The sequence below is a fragment of the Galeopterus variegatus genome, unplaced genomic scaffold, assembly GCF_000696425.1.
Source record: "Galeopterus variegatus unplaced genomic scaffold, G_variegatus-3.0.2 Scaffold7809, whole genome shotgun sequence".
NCBI classification, from domain to species: Eukaryota; Metazoa; Chordata; class Mammalia; order Dermoptera; family Cynocephalidae; genus Galeopterus; species Galeopterus variegatus.
The window spans coordinates 43748-61926 of record NW_007733920.1 but is presented as its reverse complement, the minus strand read 5'-3'; the positions used below and the strand labels follow the sequence as shown (position 1 = coordinate 61926).

Here is an 18179-nt window from a genome sequence, read left to right as displayed (position 1 = left end):
TCTTGGCTCAGTCTCGGCAAGTCATGTGCCCAGGAATTTTTCCATTTCCTCTAGGTTTGCAAGTTTATTGGCATATAGTTGTTCCTTCTAGCCTTTACTGATCCTTTGAATTTTGGTGGTATCAGTTGTAATATCTCCTTTTGTGTTCTGATTTTATTTATTTAGGTCTTTTCTTTTTCTTGCTTAGTCTAGCTAATAGTTTGTCAATTTTGTTTATCTCTTCAAAAAACCAACTTTTCGTTTGATTGCTCTTTTGAATTGTATTTTTAGTCTCAATTTCACTTATTTCTGCTCTGATATTTATTATTTCTTTTCTTCTACTTATTTTGGGTTTGGTTTGTTCTTGTTTTTCTAGTTCCTTGAGATGCATTGTTAGGGTGTTTATTTGAAATCTTTCTATTTTTTTGATGTAGGTGTGTATTGCTATCAACTTTCTTCTTAATACTGCCTTGGCTGTATCTCATAGACTTTGATATGTTGTGTTTCTGTCTTCAATGGTTTCAAGAAATGTTTTGATTTCCTTCTTAATCTCTTCTTTGAATCTTGGTCATTCAAGAGCATGTTGTTTAATTTCTATGTATTTGTGTATTTTCTAAAGTTCCTTTTGTTATTGATTTCTGGTTTTATTTCATTTTAGTCAGACAAAATAGTTGATATGATTTCAATTTTTTTTTTGAACTTGTTGAGACTTGTTTTGTGGCCTAACATGGTCAGTCCTGGAGAATGTTCCATATGCTGATGAAAAGAATGTGTATTCTGGAGCTATTGAATGAAATGCCCTGTATATGTCTGTTAGGTTCATCTGGTCTAGAGTGCCCTTAAAGTCCAATGTTTCATTGTTGATTTTCTGCCTCGATGATCTGTCCAACACTGAGAGTGGGGTGTTAAGGTACCCAACTATTATTGTGTTGGTGTCTATCTCTCCCTTTAGATCTGATAATATTTGCTTTATATATCTGGGTGTTCTGGTGTTGGGTGCATATATGTTTATAATTGTTATAACCTCTTGCTGAATTGGTCCCATTATCATTATATAATGTCCTTCCTGTTAGTACAGATTTTGATTAAAAGTCTGTTTTATCTGATATAAGAATGGGTACTCCAGCTCACTTTTGTTTTCCATTTGCATGGAATATCTCATCCCTTCTCTTTCAGTCTATGGTAAGTAAGGTGTGTTTCTTGTAGGAAGCATATGGATGGTTCATGTTATTTTTATCCATTCAGCCAGTCTATGTCTTTTATTTTTTTATTTATTTTTATTTTTTATTTTTTTGTCTTTTGTCTTTTTCCGTGTCCGGTAACAGATCGCAACCCTCAGTGTTGCCCCCGCACCAGACCGGGGACCGGCAACGGGATCGCAACCCTCGGTGTCGCTCCCGTGCCTCGCTCAGCCAGTGAGCGGGAACCGGTCTGTATGTGGGATCCGAACCCTCGGGCGGGAGCGCCGCTGCGCTTCCCAAGCGGCGCACTTATCCAGTGCGCCACCGGGCCGGCCCCCAGTCTATGTCTTTTAATAGGGACATTTAACCCATTTACATTCAATATTCCCATCATTTTGTTGGTTGTTTTCTGATTGTTTTCTATATGCTTTGTTCCTTTCTTTCTCTCTTACTGTCTATTCTTGTGTTTGGATGGTTTTCTTTATTCATAAGGTTTGATTCCTTTCTCTTTCTAATTTGTGTATCTACTGTACCAGTAAGTTTTATATTTTCAAGTGTTTTCATGATGGTTATTATTGTTCTTTCTGTTCTAGACGTGGGACTCCACTAAGTATTTTTTGTAAGGCCTGTCTGGTGATGATGAATTCTCTTAATTTTTGATTGTCTGAGAAAGATTTTATTTCTACTTCATTTCTGAAGGATAGCTTTGTTGGGTATAATATTCTTGGCTGGCAGTTTTTTTCCTTCAGTGCTTTGAATATATCATCCCATTCTCTCCTGGCCTGTAGGGTTTCTGCTGAGAAGTCGGCTGTTAGTCTAATGTGATTCCTTTATGAATGACTTAATCTTTTTCCTCTCATTGCTTTTAGAATGGTATCTTTGTCCTTAACTTTAGATAGTTTGGCTACAACGTGTCTTGGAGAAGACCTATTTGGGTGGAATCTAAATCTGTTTGGGGACCTTTGAGCTTCCTACATTTGACTGTTCATATCTTTCCCAAGACTAGGGAAGTTTTCAGCTATTATTTGATTAATAGGTTTTCAACATCTTTTTTGTTTTATTCTCCTTCTGGAATGCCCATAACTGAATATTTGCTCACTTAATAGTATCCCATAGATTTTGTACACTTCATTCATTCTTTATTTGTCTTCCTGTGTTATTTCAAAACTGTGTTCAATATTAGAAATTCTTTCTTCTGCTTGAGCTAGTCTTGTTGAGACTCTCAGACGTATTTTTTACTTCAATGAATTCAATTCCAAGATTTCTGTTTTTTTAATGATATCTATCTCTCTGTAGAATTTCTCATTTAGATCATGCATTATTTTTCTGATTTCATTGGATTGTTTGTATTCTCTTGTATCTCAGTGAGTTTCCTTAAGATAATTAATTTGAACTCCTTTTCCACACATCAGCAATTTCTAATTCTTTGGGATCAGTTACTAAGCATTATTGTATTTCTTTAGTAGTGGTGTGTTACCTCATTTTTTCATGTTTCTTGTTTTCCCTGTGTTGATATCTGTGCATCTCATGGAAGAGTCACCTCTTTGAATTTTATAGAGTCGCTTGTTTCCCCTATAAATATGTTCTGGGGTGTTGATCAGGAGCTGGTCTGCTGAGGGTGGGGCTGCTGAACCACTTCTTAGGTGGTGGGTGAGGCTGTTTGGCAGGCCTGCAGAGAGGGCAGCTACCTTTCAAGTGGTGGGCAAGGCCTCACGGTAGGGCTTTGGAAAGGGGGGCCTAGCCAGCAGCTTCTCAGGTGGTGGATGAGGTCTGGAAGTAGACCTGATTAAGGGAGTCCTGGCCAGCAACTTCTTGGGTGGTAGGTGAGGCTGCTCAGCAAGACTGTTGAGCAAAAAACCACCTGGCTGTTTCTCCAGGAGGGTGCAGATGCACTTTATTTCCACCAGCCCAAGTGCATATTCACTAGGGTAGAGACCCATGAGCTGTTTTTCTGTGGTAATGATGGGAGTTAGTGTGGGTCCTCTGCCTACCTTTTCATCTAAGGGAAAATTCATCCTGCACTGGTCCAGTGTTGGAGATGGCAGCTGAGGCCATGTGTCTCTTTCCTCTCTACACTGCCATACTGGGCTTTCATGCTCCACAGGGATGGCACCAGTCTCCTGCTGCACTCCTACACTCTCCCACAGATGTTCCCATCAATATTTAGCTATTAGTTGTTCTGGTCTTTTTCTGTGAGAGGAACGTATTATGGGCACCTCTAGTCTTGCCCCACCTCTCCCAGACTTCTTATTTTAATGTTCTTATCAGGATAAATTTTAATGACTACTTAATTTTGATATGAGGGAAAAGAGACTTTAGGTTTTCTTCTTTCTTTCTCATTGCCCACATAGGAAAAAATATAGCATGTTTCCTGTGAATGCCCAATAGTCAATGTACTCTCTGAATCATTAAATGAATTTCTGAACTAGATTTTCCCCAGGCATAGGAAACAACTTTTGACAGTTGTTGGAATTTTCAGGACATTTAACAGTCTGAAAGAACGAGTGATGTTTTCTTAAAAATAAAAACAAAAAAGCCTAACTTGAGCTATAAATGACTTGACCACCAAATTTTTAATTCGGGGAAAAAATTAAAAGCAACCTATTGAGTACAACTGGCAGACTTTTCCACCATTGGTTCCACTTCTCTGGACTCTGATATTATCTTGATGAGACCTTGTCAAACTCCTTCTCTGGTTTCAAAGCTCCAGGGCTCTGCCCAGGGTTCTAGTACCAGCACAGGAGGTGTTTTGAAGACACCTCTCTTTCAGAGCCAGTAAGAGTGGCAGCAAGACAGGAATCAGCAAGAAGGGTGACATATCCAAAAAGTACATCTGAATTGAATTCAGGTTCTCATTTACAAAGATATATATATATATATTTTTTTTTTTTCCTTTTTGTCTTTTTTACTGACCGGTAACGGGATCACAACCCTTGGCGTCACGCCCGTACTGGGGACCGGCAACGGGATCACAACCCTTGGCGTCACGCCCGTACTGGGGACCGGCAACGGGATCACAACCCTCCGTGTTGCACCCGCACTGCGCTCAGCCAATGAGCGGGAACCCATCTCCACATGGGATCCGAACCCTCAGCGGGAGCACCGCCGCGCTCCCAAGCGGCGCACTCTCCAATGCGCCACCGGGCCGGCCCTACAAAGATATTTTTGCAAATACCTATCATAATAATGATCATCATCTTTCATGTCCCCAGAATCCTCATCCTTATCATCCTACAAAAGTCAATGAAGCTAAGAAGGGGAGAGAGGAGTGGAGGAAGAGACTTACATTTTTTTTTTTTTTTTGTCTTTTTTGAGACTGGCCGCACCATGCTCAGCCACTGAGTGGTGACCGGCCATCCCCATATAGGATCCCAACCCGCGGTAGGAGCGCTGCTGCACTCCCAGCGCCGCACTCTCCTGACTGTGCCACAGGCTCGGCCCTTAAATTTTAAAAAACCATCATAAATACAAATAATTGTTAATTTGCAATTAGGAAAACATCCTTACACACTCACCTGTTCACACTGTGTTTGGTGTGGCCCTAGCTTGGGAGGTCTAGGATGCTGCTCAGCAATAGAAGGGAAATACTGAGAACTGCAGAATGTGTCACATGAGCATGTACAACTGATGACTGTCTTCATACTTTCTATCTAGACACCACATGTGGAATTGTTTATTAAGATCTATTATCATAAGTTAACACAAACATTTTATGGTTCATTTTTAAATGTTAATATACAATTTTTTACCTTATGGACACATTGTTAAGAAAATCAACCAAAGACTTTGATTGTCCAAGTGTCTCTTTTTCCTTTTCTGAGAATTCTCTTGGATAATATTGTGTAGTAGCATTTTTGGGATATGTCCTAATATATTAAAAGAAAATTGAATACCAAAAATTAGATCAAAGAAAAGCAAATATAGGTTATGACAAGTCAAAAATTTGCCTCTGTGACAATGATATTAGGATATTATTTTATATTTAAATTCTATATATTGAATTTTTTTCTTTATCCTAGACAATTATATTGACTACCCTTAAGTCTACATGTATTTCTCTCCAATATAATCAAAAACTCTTGTTTTGTAAAATTTTTATTTAGAAATCATTTTAAACTTCTAGAAAACTTGTAAGAAGGGTATAAGAAATTCCCATATACCCTTCACCCAGATTCATCAATTATTAACATTTTGCCATGTTTCCCTTGTCATCCTCTCTCCCTTCATTTTATTAAATCAGTGTTTTTTCACGAGTACAATCCACCCCACCCTCTTGAGGAACATTTGACAATGTCTGGAAACATTTTTGGTTGTCACAACCGGGAAGTGCTCCTGCTGTCTAGTGGGTAGAGCCCAGAGATGCTGTTAAACACTCTACAAAGCACAAGATAGCCTTCCCACAACAGAGAATTACCCAGCCCAAAATGTCAGCCATGTTGAGGTTGAGAAACCCTGCTCTAAATATACAAAACTAGGAACAAGTTACACGCGGGCAGTGATGGCAGCACAGTCTCTAAAAGAAATCTTGTTCCATCCAGTCTGCCCTCAGTACTCACCTCCACCCATGAATGTGTCACATGGCATTGCACCTCTAGGTTTGGTTGTCAGTCTCGTCCATGAGACTGGGTGAGCCCTTAATATTAGCGTGTGGGCTGTGGCGAGGTCATATGGTGCTATCATTAAATAGAGTGTGAACTCTGAGGACAGACTGTCTGGCTTTGAAGCCTGGTTCTATCACTTACTAGCTATGCAGCCCTGAGCTAGTTATTTAACCTCTCTGTGCCTGTTTTCTCACCTATAAATGAAGGTCTTAAAGTACCTAGCTCACAGAGTTATTGTAAGGATCAAATGTGTTAATACGAGGGTACTTTAAAACATTCATGAGAAGATTCACATTATCTTTTCATTCTATTTTTCCAAGAACTTTTTGAAGTACCCTTGTATATGCAAAGCTTTTAAAATAGGCCTAGCACATTTTAAGTGCTCAACAAAATATTAAGTAATAGTTAATCTGTGTTTGTTGAAAAATGTCAGTAAAATGTCTCTGTGAGAGGGAAATATATTAAATGGAGAGTAATCAGGCAGAGGGGTAAAGAGAGTTTTGATTACATTTAATAGAATAATTCATTCTTTTATTCCCTGCTTTGTTCAATATCCATAGCAGAAGACATAGCATGAAGGAAAGAAAGAATATTGGTATTGTAACCAGAAAGATTTGGGTTCAAATCTAAGCTTTACATTTTAATAGAAATTTTACTTTTACATAGGAATTAAAAGGTAAGTTAAATAGAAATCTCCAGGTAGGATTACATAAAAAATCATATGGTGCCTGGTGGTTTTACCGAAGTAACAATACGACTAAGAGTCACTCATTTTAAAAATGTGATTTGTTTTGTTGTTTTTCAGCAAAACTATTCATTACTGCTTCAGATTTAAATTATGTTCCAAACATTGAGCTTTCATTTTTAACCTCTTTGCCTCAGTTTTTTAATTTGTAAAATGGGCATACTGCCTATCTAGTGGACAGTTGTGAGGATTAATTGAATCGATGTGTGAAAAGCACTTAGAAGAATGCCTGGTACATGATAGGAACACTGTAAGCACTTGCTGTCACTGTCATTACTTTTTGAACCTCATCTTTGATTATTTTTGACTTCCTACATCACAGTCATATATCCTATCTTTTCCGCCTTATACCAACAATGCTTCCTAATTTCCTGATCTTAGTAAGTGGTCCCAGCGTTCTCCCACTCATCTAGGTTAAAACCATTTGGGCTCCTTTGTGGGTCAAGGCATGCCCTTACTTCTCATCTATTAACTCTATATAGAAACAACTGTCACTATTTTTATCGGCCAGCATTCATTGAGAGCCTACTACATCCAAAGTCCTGTGGTTGGTTCCTGTTGTCGGAGGTTTAGTGTCCCTTTCTAAGTCAATCTCCTGAGTGTACCCTGGCTGACTTATTCTTGGGAGTTGTCTGTCTGGTAAAAATATAGAAGAAATCTCTGGCTGGCTTGGCTTAGAAATTGGTCTCAAAATCCATGTTTCTTTGGTACTAATGTATCATCTCTCTCCTTCCTGTTCTGCCTTCACTTGTTGACATTTACAAGTGTCTGATGTCCTCAGTCCCTACCAGAACTTGACTACCAGTCCTTGCCTTTCTCCTCACCTCCTCTGGTTCTGGACTCTTTATTCATCTGCTTTCCTGGTTACTGACTCATTTTGTGGCCCAACCCCTGGTGTCTACGTCTGTGTGCCCTGACTTTAATGTTGCACTTTCATGGCTTCTGACAAGTTGGTTCACATAAATCTGAAAAGCACTTTTTGTACTGCACTCCATGCTGCTGACCCTAATTCTCCTGGTCGTGACCCCTTCCACTGTGTGTGTCATGGCTCTTCTCTTAACACCAAACTCAAGTTTATCAACATTCTGTACATTCCCCCTTAACCCAATTCCTCTCCTCCTCCTTTCCTTCCTTCCTTCATTTTTTCCTCTATTTAATAAATGTGTACCAGGAACTATCCCAGGAGTTGGGGATATATCAGTAAACAAAACAGAAAAAGTTCCTCTTGCATGGAGCTTGACTTCTAAGGGAGTGGAGAGAAGACAATGAAAAATACATCACTCAAGGGATGTCAGCACCATGGAGAAAGATGGAGTGAGGGGACAGATAGAGATGGGAGTTGTTTCTTTTATGTAGGAGTGTCAGGGAGTGCCTCATTTGAGCAGAGATCTGAATCAAGGAGGGAATGAGCCATAAAGATATCCGAGGGGAGAGCATTCTATGTAAAGGCACTGTTAGCATAAACACATCTGGTATAAGTATGTTGGGTAAATTCAAGGAATAAAGACACACGTGTGTCTAGAATGGATGAGCAAGCGGGACTGTAGGAAACGAGGGCAGAGGGGCAAAAGGGATCCAGATCCTATGAAGCCTTGTAGGTTCCTTCAGGATGGGAGACCACTCGAGGGTTTTGATCAGTGACATGACCTGATTTACATTTTAACAGGATTACTCCGGCTCCTCTACGGAGAGCAGAATGTTGGAGGCAAAGGATGAATAGAGAAAGCCCGGTTAAGAGGAATTATAATAACCCAAGCAAGAGATGATGATGACTTGGTCCAAGATGACAGCAGTGAATATACTTTAAAGACAGACAACAAAGCCTAAGATTTTTGGTCTGAGTAATGAGAAGAGTATCATTACCATTTAGTGAGATGAGGAAGAGTCAGGAAGTTTCCGGTTTGGAAGAAGTCAATCAAAAGTTTTTTGTCGGGCATGTTACATTTGAGACACCTATTAGACACTCAAGCAGATGAATACACGAGTGTAGAGTTCAGGGGAGAGATGGAGGTTGAGTGTGTGGATCTGGGAGTCATCAGCAGAGAGAAGACAGGTGACACCACAGGACTGGACAAATGCACTCAGGGATTAAGTATAGTTAGAGAACAGATCAAAAGGAGCAAGCCTTGGGTCCTCTAATGTTTGGAAATTGGGAAGAGGAGGATCGAGTAAAAGAGACTGAGAAGGGGCTGCCAGTGAGTTCGAAGGGGGACAATAAGAGCTATCCATAAGTCTGTTTGGGATGGAAAAAGTGTTTCAAGGAGAAACGGTCAACCATGTTAAACACCGCTGAGAAGCAGAGTGAGAGAAGGTCTGAAAACGGACCACTGGATCAGGCAATCAGACCACGGGAGGTCTTTGGTGACCTTGTTAGGACTGCTTGGAGTGGGCAACCATGTTAAACACCGCTGAGAAGCAGAGTGAGAGAAGGTCTGAAAACGGACCACTGGATTAGGCAATCAGACCACGGGAGGTCTTTGGTGACCTTGTTAGGACTGCTTGGAGTGGACTCAAGACAGAATGGTAGAAGAGAAAGTGGAACCAGAGAGAGTGGACACCTGCTATGAGGAGTTTTTTTTTGGAAAGAAAAGTAGAAATACCAGAAAACAGCTGGAGGGGTCAGGAAAGTTGGTTTTTGTTTGTTTGTTTAAATGATGAGAGTTACAGCATTTTGTATGTATACACGTCTCCTTTCCACCCTTTCCTCTCTGTGTGATGCCTTACTTTAGACACTGCTCGCATTCTACCTGGTTTAATTAAAACAAATTCCTATGTGGCCAATCTCCTCAACTCCAGGCTTCTCCTCCCTGCCCTCCAGTCAACAGCACCTGGCTCATCTTATTGTAAGAGCCTGACCCTCCTGCCTCTCCCTTGCTTCGGAACTTGCCAAAATTCCCTACTGTGTACCACCGAGAACCCCCTTCTCTGTCTACCTCCACTACTCCCTCCACTATACTCAGGCTGGTCTTCACGTGGTCCCATACAACAAAGTGTTTTTTCCCATTCCTTTGAATTTTTTAGGTCATTTAAAAAATTTGGGTTGTTTTCCCTTTCTCTCTGTCTCCAAATCCTGTTCCAAAGTTGTAGCTTATCTTCTACAATTTTGAAATTATTTCAAAATAAAAAGTTTTAAAAATCCTAAAAAATGCATGGCTTAGCTATGTCTTCAAATTTATACCACATTCGAAGCCTAGCTCAAGTCTATGAAGCATTCCCTCAGCAATCCATTTCACATCAATTCATTCACTGGATCAATTTTAATTAAGAACTTGCCATGTGAAAACAATATGGTTCATACCCTCAAAGTGCTCCAGATCTAAGGCAGACAGAAAGTAAACAATTGAGTACAATATGGGTCATCAGCCCATACTAAAGAGGACTCCAGGGAGGGAGTGATTGACTTTACCTGATGTTTCCAGCAAGTCACAGACAAGGGGGCACCGAACTGTATGTTAATGAGTAAAGAAGGGTCATCCAGGTGAACAAGGCAGTGAAGGGCATTTTAAGCAGAGGAATAACATGAGCAAAGGCAAGAAGATGTGGGAGAGCAGCTATTCTGGAAACTGGAAGCAACTCATAGGGTTACAGCACAGCGGGCTTGTTTAGGAACAGAAGGAATGAAGCTGGAGAAGCAGGTGCCTTGTCATGAAGGAAGGAAGACCTTATATGCCATCCTAAGGGCTGTTAAGGATGGACACATTTCTATAAGTGATGGGGAGCCAAAGAAGAAATCTAGGCAATGAAGTAACAATCCGATTTGACATGTGTGAACAATCACTAGGCAGTGGAACAGAGCAGTTATGAGGCAATGGTAATATTCCAGGTGAGAGGTGACCAGCACTGGCATGATTAACAGCATCACTCATTTTCCCACTTCATAGTCTCTACAATCTTATATACTTATAGCTCATTTTCTTAAGATTTTTAAGACATTGCTGGGCATAATTAGATCTTCCTAAATTGAATTACTCTCAAGATTTATGTCATTATTGCTAATCCATTTCTATTTATTATAAAGATCTCTGAAAATAATTGTGGAAGTTGCTAGATTTTACTGTAATTGGCTGTAAAAATACATAAACCAGTCACATACTTACCATCTTGTCTGAGTACTTGTGTCCTTGGTTTGGGGAACTACTTGCATGCCAACATCTTTTTCAAGTAGTTTGAGAGTAAAATTTTTATCTGGGTAGGCTGTACATTCAACATAAGCATCTTTTACACTGGAAGCATTCTGGTCACTGAACTTAATAGGTGCACCAAATTCACTTCGTTTTCGAGAAATCATGTATGTAATCTGCAACACATGTAAGCAGTAAAGTTAACATAATGAAGTCCCTGGAGAAAAATGAATGTGTGGTAGACACCGTTGGTGCTCTGCTCAGATCCTCTCAGATCCCTCTGTACACTTGCTGCAGGTCCCTCCAGCCCTGTGGGCTCTCCATGCCCATGGGCAGCACCTGCCACTCCTCTTCAGAGTGCTGCTTTAGGGCTACTGCAGGTACAAAGAACAGAAGACACTGGCAGTGCTCATCTTGACCAGCGGTGGACTGGGAGGAGGCATATGTAAGTCCATCTCCTCAGCTTCTGTTTGGAACAACTCTGAGGTGTAATTTCCACTTGAGTTCCTCTACACATTCTGAAGCCTTCCCTCTGCTGGACTTTTGCCTGAGATTGCACCCCACTGGGCTTCTTCCATGTCCCTGCCCTACTGCTTTACCTGTTCTCTTATAAATTATTCATTATAAACCATTCACACACAAACCCTCCTTTCAGGAGTTGCTCTGGGAACACTACTCTATCCATATTCTAGGGCTGCCATAACCAAGTACCACAAACTGGGTGGCTTAAAACAACAGGAATTTATTCTCTCACAGTGTGGAGGCTGGAAGTCTGAAATCAAGATGTTGGAGGGTTGGTCCCTTCTGAGGGCTCTGAGGGAGAATCTGTCCTTGCTCCTCTCCTGGCTTCATGTTGGCCAGCAATCCTTGGCGTTCCTTGGCTTGTAGAGACGTCCCTCCAGTATCTGCCTCCTTCTTCACATGGCATTCTCCCTGTGTTTGTGTCTTATAAAGACACCAGTCATATTGGATTAGGGGCCCACCCTGCTCCAGTATGACCTCATCTTGACTAACTACATCTGCAAAGACCCTATTGCCAAATAGGGTCACATTCTGAGGCAGAGGTGGGGGAGGGGTGGGGTGTTAGGACATCAACACATCTTTTGGGGGGGGGGATACGATTCAACCCATAACTCTCACCTAAGACAATGACCATTCTTTTATAAGGGGAAAAAAAAAAGTCCCCATAGCACACATAGCAAACTTATACATTCCTTAGGAATAAATGTTGTTCAGCTATAGGGAGTTAATGACTAGAGATCATATTTAAGCCTCTGACCTGCTTTGTAGATTCCTTAACTGATTCTTCCTCAATTTCTTTTTCACTGCCCAAAGAAACCCATGGTTTAGAGACTGGTGGTTTATAAATATATATGTCTTCAGGAATAAGTTCCTTATATTCTTCCTGTTCTTCTGGTACTTCTGGGGGCTAGAGTAAAATAAATAACATTCTAAAATATATGACCAAATTTAGGTTATCACGACATGTATATATTTTGCAATAAACTTTACTTTCATGTAAGTTTATAAAGTACTTCCTATTCGTCACTTTTGTTGGTTCATGCTTTTAAATTATGGAAGGTAAACTAAGCAAAAAAAAAAAAAAAGGAAGAATAAAAAATAAAAAAAGAGACAGCAAGGATATGGAAAGATGACAGGAGAAAAATATGGGAGAGGAAAAAAGGAAAAGATACATGATAAGAAAAAAGCATTTACTGCACAACATTTTTATGAATATATATGCTAAACTTTATAAAACTTAATGATAAAACTAATTTTCTGTGATTTAATGATATTTGATAAGAGGATTATAAATATAAATAAATATGACATTCAATATATACTAAGGAGTGACTGTTTTTTAAAATCAAGATGTCCACAAGGAGATATGTATAGTCACTGCTGCTTTATTTGTAATAGTGAAAAAATGGGGCCGGCCCCGTGGCGCACTGCTACAGTGCACCGCTTGGGAGCGCGGCGGCCCTCCTGCCGAGGGTTCGGATCCCACATACAGACCGGTTCCCGCTCACTGGCTGAGCGAGGTGCAGGTGCAACACTGAGGGCTGCGATCCCATTGCCGGTCACGGTCTGGTACGGGCGCAACACTGAGGGTTGCGATCTGTTGCCGGACACGAAAAAAGACAAAAAAAAAGAAAAAATGGACAACCAAATGAGTATCAATGAAGAATGGATTGATGACAGTGTGGCATAATCACAAGATAAAGTCCCATAAAACAGTTATAATGAACAAACTCAATCTACTTATATATGATATCTAAATATATCAATATTTCTAAGTCCTAGAATTTAATAGTTCAATAAGAAACAAGTTGCAGAATGATTTGTATAAAATGATATAATTTCTATGTGAATTTTAAATTAATAAAACACACTATTTGTGGAGCATACGTATATGGTAAAAGTATAAAAGCATGGATATGAAGGACATAAAATAACTTTAGAATGATAGTTCCTCACAGAGAGGAGTGAAGAAAATGGAATTAAGGAGGATACAAGAGGGAGTGAAACATTATCTATAATATTTTATTTCTTTTTAAAAAACGTCTTGAAGTAGATATCATGGGGAGTTCCAGTCAAAATGGCAGAATAGACGGTCTGCAGCGTCACTCTCTCCCGTAAATCAACCAATCTACAACTATAAAAATGTAACATCAGCCAAGCTGGGGCCACTGGAGCTCAGGGGAAGAGGAGAAGAGACCTGCAGAGTTCACGAAGGCGGGAGAAACCATGATGAGAGAAAGAAAAAGCTGCTCTGAGCATTTCAGGCCACGGCCACTTTAAGGCTCGAGCTTCTGAGTGCATGGAGCAGGAGCCGGCAGAAGCCACAGCTGTGCCCTTCAGATGGAGTTACATGGAGGTGGAAGGGGAGAAGAGGATTTTGGTGGTCCCCAGGACAGCAAGACCACTAACAGGGTTACCGTGGAACCATGCAGGAGCGAGGAGCCAGAACCACTGAAAAATGGGAGCCACTCAGAGGCCGGTGAGTCATCGCAAGGGACTGGCACAGGGCCCGTCCCATGGGAACTGTTTGGAGCACAGGTGGTGGGGGAGATGGGCCCACCAGGAGAACACTGGGACACAGCAAGGACAGCCAATCTGGCCCCCAATCAGTGCAGGACCACTCAGAGGAGACTGGTTAGGAATGCAGAATTGCATGGGGAGCAGTTTGATGAAAAAACTCAGGCCCAGATCAGAGATTCTACAGAACACAGATCCACCGGGTCTCTGGAGAGCTGGAAGTACCTACAAGGTCAACCATTAAACCCTGAGCTGCACAAAAAGCCTTCCCTAGGGAAAGAGCAGCAAAATAGCAATTTAAACAACCACACAGCTCAAGTACTGGTTCCCACAGGAAGTTCCCCCATGTTAGAAGTAAAGGATAAAAAATTAGTTCCAGCCCAGGCATACCACCAGTGCCTTGGGGCCCACCAGGGGACATGAGGCATGGAGACAGGGGCAGGACCCCCGCCCACAACCACTCACACTGCCAGCACCTCGGGGTCCACTGGGAAAATGAAGCTGGAGCCAGGGACCGGACCCCCCCTCCCACAACCAGACACACCACACCAGTGCCTCGAGGCCCACATGGCAACCCAAGTCATGGAGAAGGGGACCATACCCCACTCCAACAACCAGACACACTGCGCCAGTGCCTCAGGTCCTGCCAGGGGATCTGAGTCATGGAGAAGGAGACCGGATCCCCCTCCCACAGCCAGGCACAACATGCCAGCATCTTGGGGCGCACCTGGGAACCCAAGTCATGGAGAAGGGGACCAGAGGCCCCTTCCACAACCAGACATACCACACCAGTGCCTTGGGGCTTACTTGGTACCCGAGGCATGGAGCCAGGGACTGGACCCCCTTTCCACAAACAGGTACACCACCAGGGCCTTGGGGCCCTGCCCATGTTTCTATCTGAAGCATGGAGCTGGAGACCAGGTCCCCCTCCCACAACCAGGCACACTGCACCAGTGTCTTGGGGCCCATCCAGGGACCTGAGGCATGGAGAAGGGGACCAGACCCCCTCCCACAACCAGACACACAGTGCCACTGCCTCGGGGCCTGCTTAGTGACCTGAAGCATGGAGCAGGGACTGGACCCCCCCCCCCAACAAGGCACACTGTGCCAGTGCCTCAGGGCCTGTCCAAGGACCTGAGGCATGGAGTTGGGCACCAGACACCCCCCACAATCAGGCACAGTGCCAGCACAAAGGAGCATGCCAAAAACATCACCTCCATGTGGGTGGGCTGCCATAGTCACCACTATAACCATGGCTGCCGTGAAAGTGGCTAGATGCCACACCCACTGTGCAGATGGTCTGCCAGCCACTGGAGTGCACTGACACAAGGAGAGTCACCAGCAGAGATAAAGGAAAGAAGAGGACATGTCTCTCCACAAAGCCCATTTCGGAGTGACAGAAGAAGTATCTGCTCTATGATAATATTGGGGGACCTGATCACACCACTCAGCACTGGACAGATCATCTAGGCAACAAATCAACAAAGTAACCATTATTCTTTCAGAAGGAGAGAAGAAATCTAGGGTAATTAGAGGAGGGGGAGGGAGGGGGGAGAGATTGAACAAGGGGCATAAAGAATAATTATGATTTGTAACAATATATATGCTAGTAATATTGATTCGATCAACACATCTCAATGTTGAACCCCAAATATTTGTATAATTAATTTTGTTTCAATAAAAAATTTTTTAAAGTCTTGAAGTAAATAAGATAAAATATTAATATATGTTAATTCTGTTAATATATGTTAATACCTGTTATACTACTCTGTACTTTTCTATACATCTAAAATATTTCACTATAATAGAAAATTAAAAATAGAGAAAAGCAACCATAAAAATAAAGTGGAAAATGTTAGAAAGATTATTTTTAATTAACAACTGCTAGATATTTTTTAATTCTATGGCTTTCTTTTAGTTTTCTTGCTCATTGGACAATCAAGAAAATCTTTCTGCCTCCCTCAAACAATTTGACCAAATGAGGATGCAAAATCAGAAGGCAAGTCACACGAATCTGTTATCTTTCATGACCACCTTGAATCCAAATCCCCAAAGGTGAATTTATTTCCATTCCTTAGAAACTACTATTCTTTTGTTTTCTGCTTATCTTTGACATCTCCCTTCCTGTCAACTGCCCACTGACCAAGTCTTTTTGTAATTCTGCTTTTAAATAATCATAGCAAACATTTATGAAGCACTATACAAGGGCTTTACCTGATTTAGCCGTTTTAATCCTCACAGCAGAACTGGAAATGGGCACTTACTGGTGCCATCATTTTACAGATAAGGGGCTCAGCCACTTAACCCAAAGTCATGGGGATGGGAAGAAGGGAACCAGAAGAGTGGCCATGGGGTGGCTGAGAGCAGTGGCAGTCCAGATTCACTGCTCTTCACTGGGTCAGTATCTGCTACCCTGAGATGTCTGATTCAGTTCATCCCACATTTACTGCTCACCTATGCTAGAGGCCAGAACCTGACCTGGGCCCCAGGGAAACAGCCAAACAAGAACAAGCACCACCATGCACAGGGATCCCCCAGAGGTACCACTTCCTTCTGAGAGTCAACAAATTGCGAGGACTTGGGGTTTGCTTACATTTAAATAGTTTTCCTTGCCCTCTTCAGTTCCAATAAGATAAAAGTTAAGGCCATATCTGAAGTCTTTGTCATAAACAAGCACAAGCTCATCTCCAGGATATTCCTGCAGGAATACAATCAAAAGAGAAGATTAATGTTCAGTGGTCATTCAGTTTATTCAGACCCTGACACACAATTGATATTTCTCTAATCAATCAATCACGAAAGATAGCCATAGTGTTAATCTATGGCTGATAACCCCAAAATGCAAAATTGTTATATTAACTTTTAAAAAGCTCTTAAAAACACAGTGGGTCCCAGGAAATTAACCATACAATTTTATTTCTAAGAGGAAAAGAAAAGCATTGTTTTTATTTGGTATTGTGCTTTTTGGAGACAAATCAGGACCAAAATTATGAATTAATTAAAACAGTATGATAGGGTTGGCTGGTTAGCTCAGTTGGTTACAGCACCCTGTTAACATCAAAGTCAAGGGTTCCAATCCCCATACAGGCCAGCTGCCAAAAAAACCCCCCAAAAAACAGTATGAGAAAATAAGGGTAGATTTCTATTCTATTGAAACTGTGCAAGGATGAGCTTTTCTGTGGGATAAGATAACCAGTCACAGATACAACTTTGCTTTTCACAGAGGATCATCAAACAGGGTTCCAAAGGAGGTGTGAGCAAGCTAGCATTTGCCCACCGTAACAGGGAATGCCAGATTTGAACTCAACAATCTCTCCAACTTTAGTTATTATGTATGAGGAACTTCTTGAGGTAGGTCTGAAAAATAAAGAGAAATATTATACTTACCTGGACCATTTTTTTGACTGGGTAGAAATCAGAGACTGCAGCTCTGTTTCGCAAGTCCTCAAAAATATCTTCTTTTCTGATAAGCTTATAAGGTTGTTCTTCTGTGACATCTGCATCTATTCGGCACTTGAATATTTCCTGGGTGTTGGTAGTTAATACCACAGGATAAATTTCTGGATGACCTAGGAAAGACAAAGTGACCACTTAAAATATTAGCAAAAGGAAACATGCAATTGTTTGCTTTTAATAATTCTTTTGGTTAAAATTTTGACTTTAAAATTATTTTTCTTTGTGGAATATACTAAAAAGCATATGTACTTCACAGGGCCTGGTTTTCTAAAGTCTTGCAGTTTCAAATACTGACCTTGCAAGGACAGGAAATTTTCCTCGGGCTATAAGTCTCTGTTGCAAGATAAGAATTGTGGCACAGCAGGTTGCTGGCTCAAAGACAGACTAGTTACTGATTGTTATGTAAAGATACTGAGAAATTTCTATAAGAAGGAATGTTTGCTAAGATCAAGCTTGTGTTGATAAGATCACTTAATTGTTTACTGGAATGTCATCTGGCTTGTTTCACTGAAAGTTACCAGCCTATACCATTAAACTATAACCCCACCTTTGTTCTCTTTCTGTAACTTCCTGGTCTAGAAAATAAATGCAGGAAGAGAACCTCAATTCCATGTTAATTTTCCCAAGGAAGAGATGCCTCTTGCTGGAGGGTCCCGGGAAAGTTAACCACTTTGGGGCTTCTCACTGCTCCGGGCTTTGAGTAATCCTTTGTGTCTCCATCACCCAGGAGAAGTGGGGTGACAAATCCGTGGGGGGCGAAGCAACGCAAAGCAACAGTTCTTATATTTAAAGTAAATACATCCATTGTAAAAAATGTCAAAAAAGATAAAAAAGAAAATAACAATGGCCCATAATACTATTTCTTTCTTTCTTTCTTTTTTTTCCTTTTTTTGTCTTTTTTACTGACCAGTAACGGGATCGCAACCCTCGGTGTCGTGCCCATACCAGGGACCGGCAACGGGATTGTGACCCTCGGTGTTGCACCCGCACCGCGCTCAGCCAGTGAGCGGGAACTGGTCTCCACATGGGATCTGAACCCTCAGTGGGAGCGCCGCCG

At 41.4% G+C, this 18179-nt stretch overlaps 1 protein-coding gene across 1 annotated transcript in view; it reads right to left on the bottom strand.

The window, feature by feature from the left end:
* LOC103607892 (WD repeat-containing protein 63-like) overlaps window positions 1-18179 on the bottom strand; it is a gene marked incomplete at its 3' end in the record, with an annotated part of 41430 nt that overhangs the window by 16725 nt on the left and 6526 nt on the right. Inside the window, exons 2-7 of the mRNA XM_008592351.1 lie at window positions 17980-18014; window positions 17054-17235; window positions 16260-16364; window positions 11907-12056; window positions 10604-10803; window positions 4910-5026 (exon numbers count right to left, since the gene is read on the bottom strand). Coding sequence (XP_008590573.1) covers window positions 4910-5026; window positions 10604-10803; window positions 11907-12056; window positions 16260-16364; window positions 17054-17235; window positions 17980-18014 — 789 coding nt within the window. The remainder of the gene's footprint in view (window positions 1-4909; window positions 5027-10603; window positions 10804-11906; window positions 12057-16259; window positions 16365-17053; window positions 17236-17979; window positions 18015-18179) is intronic.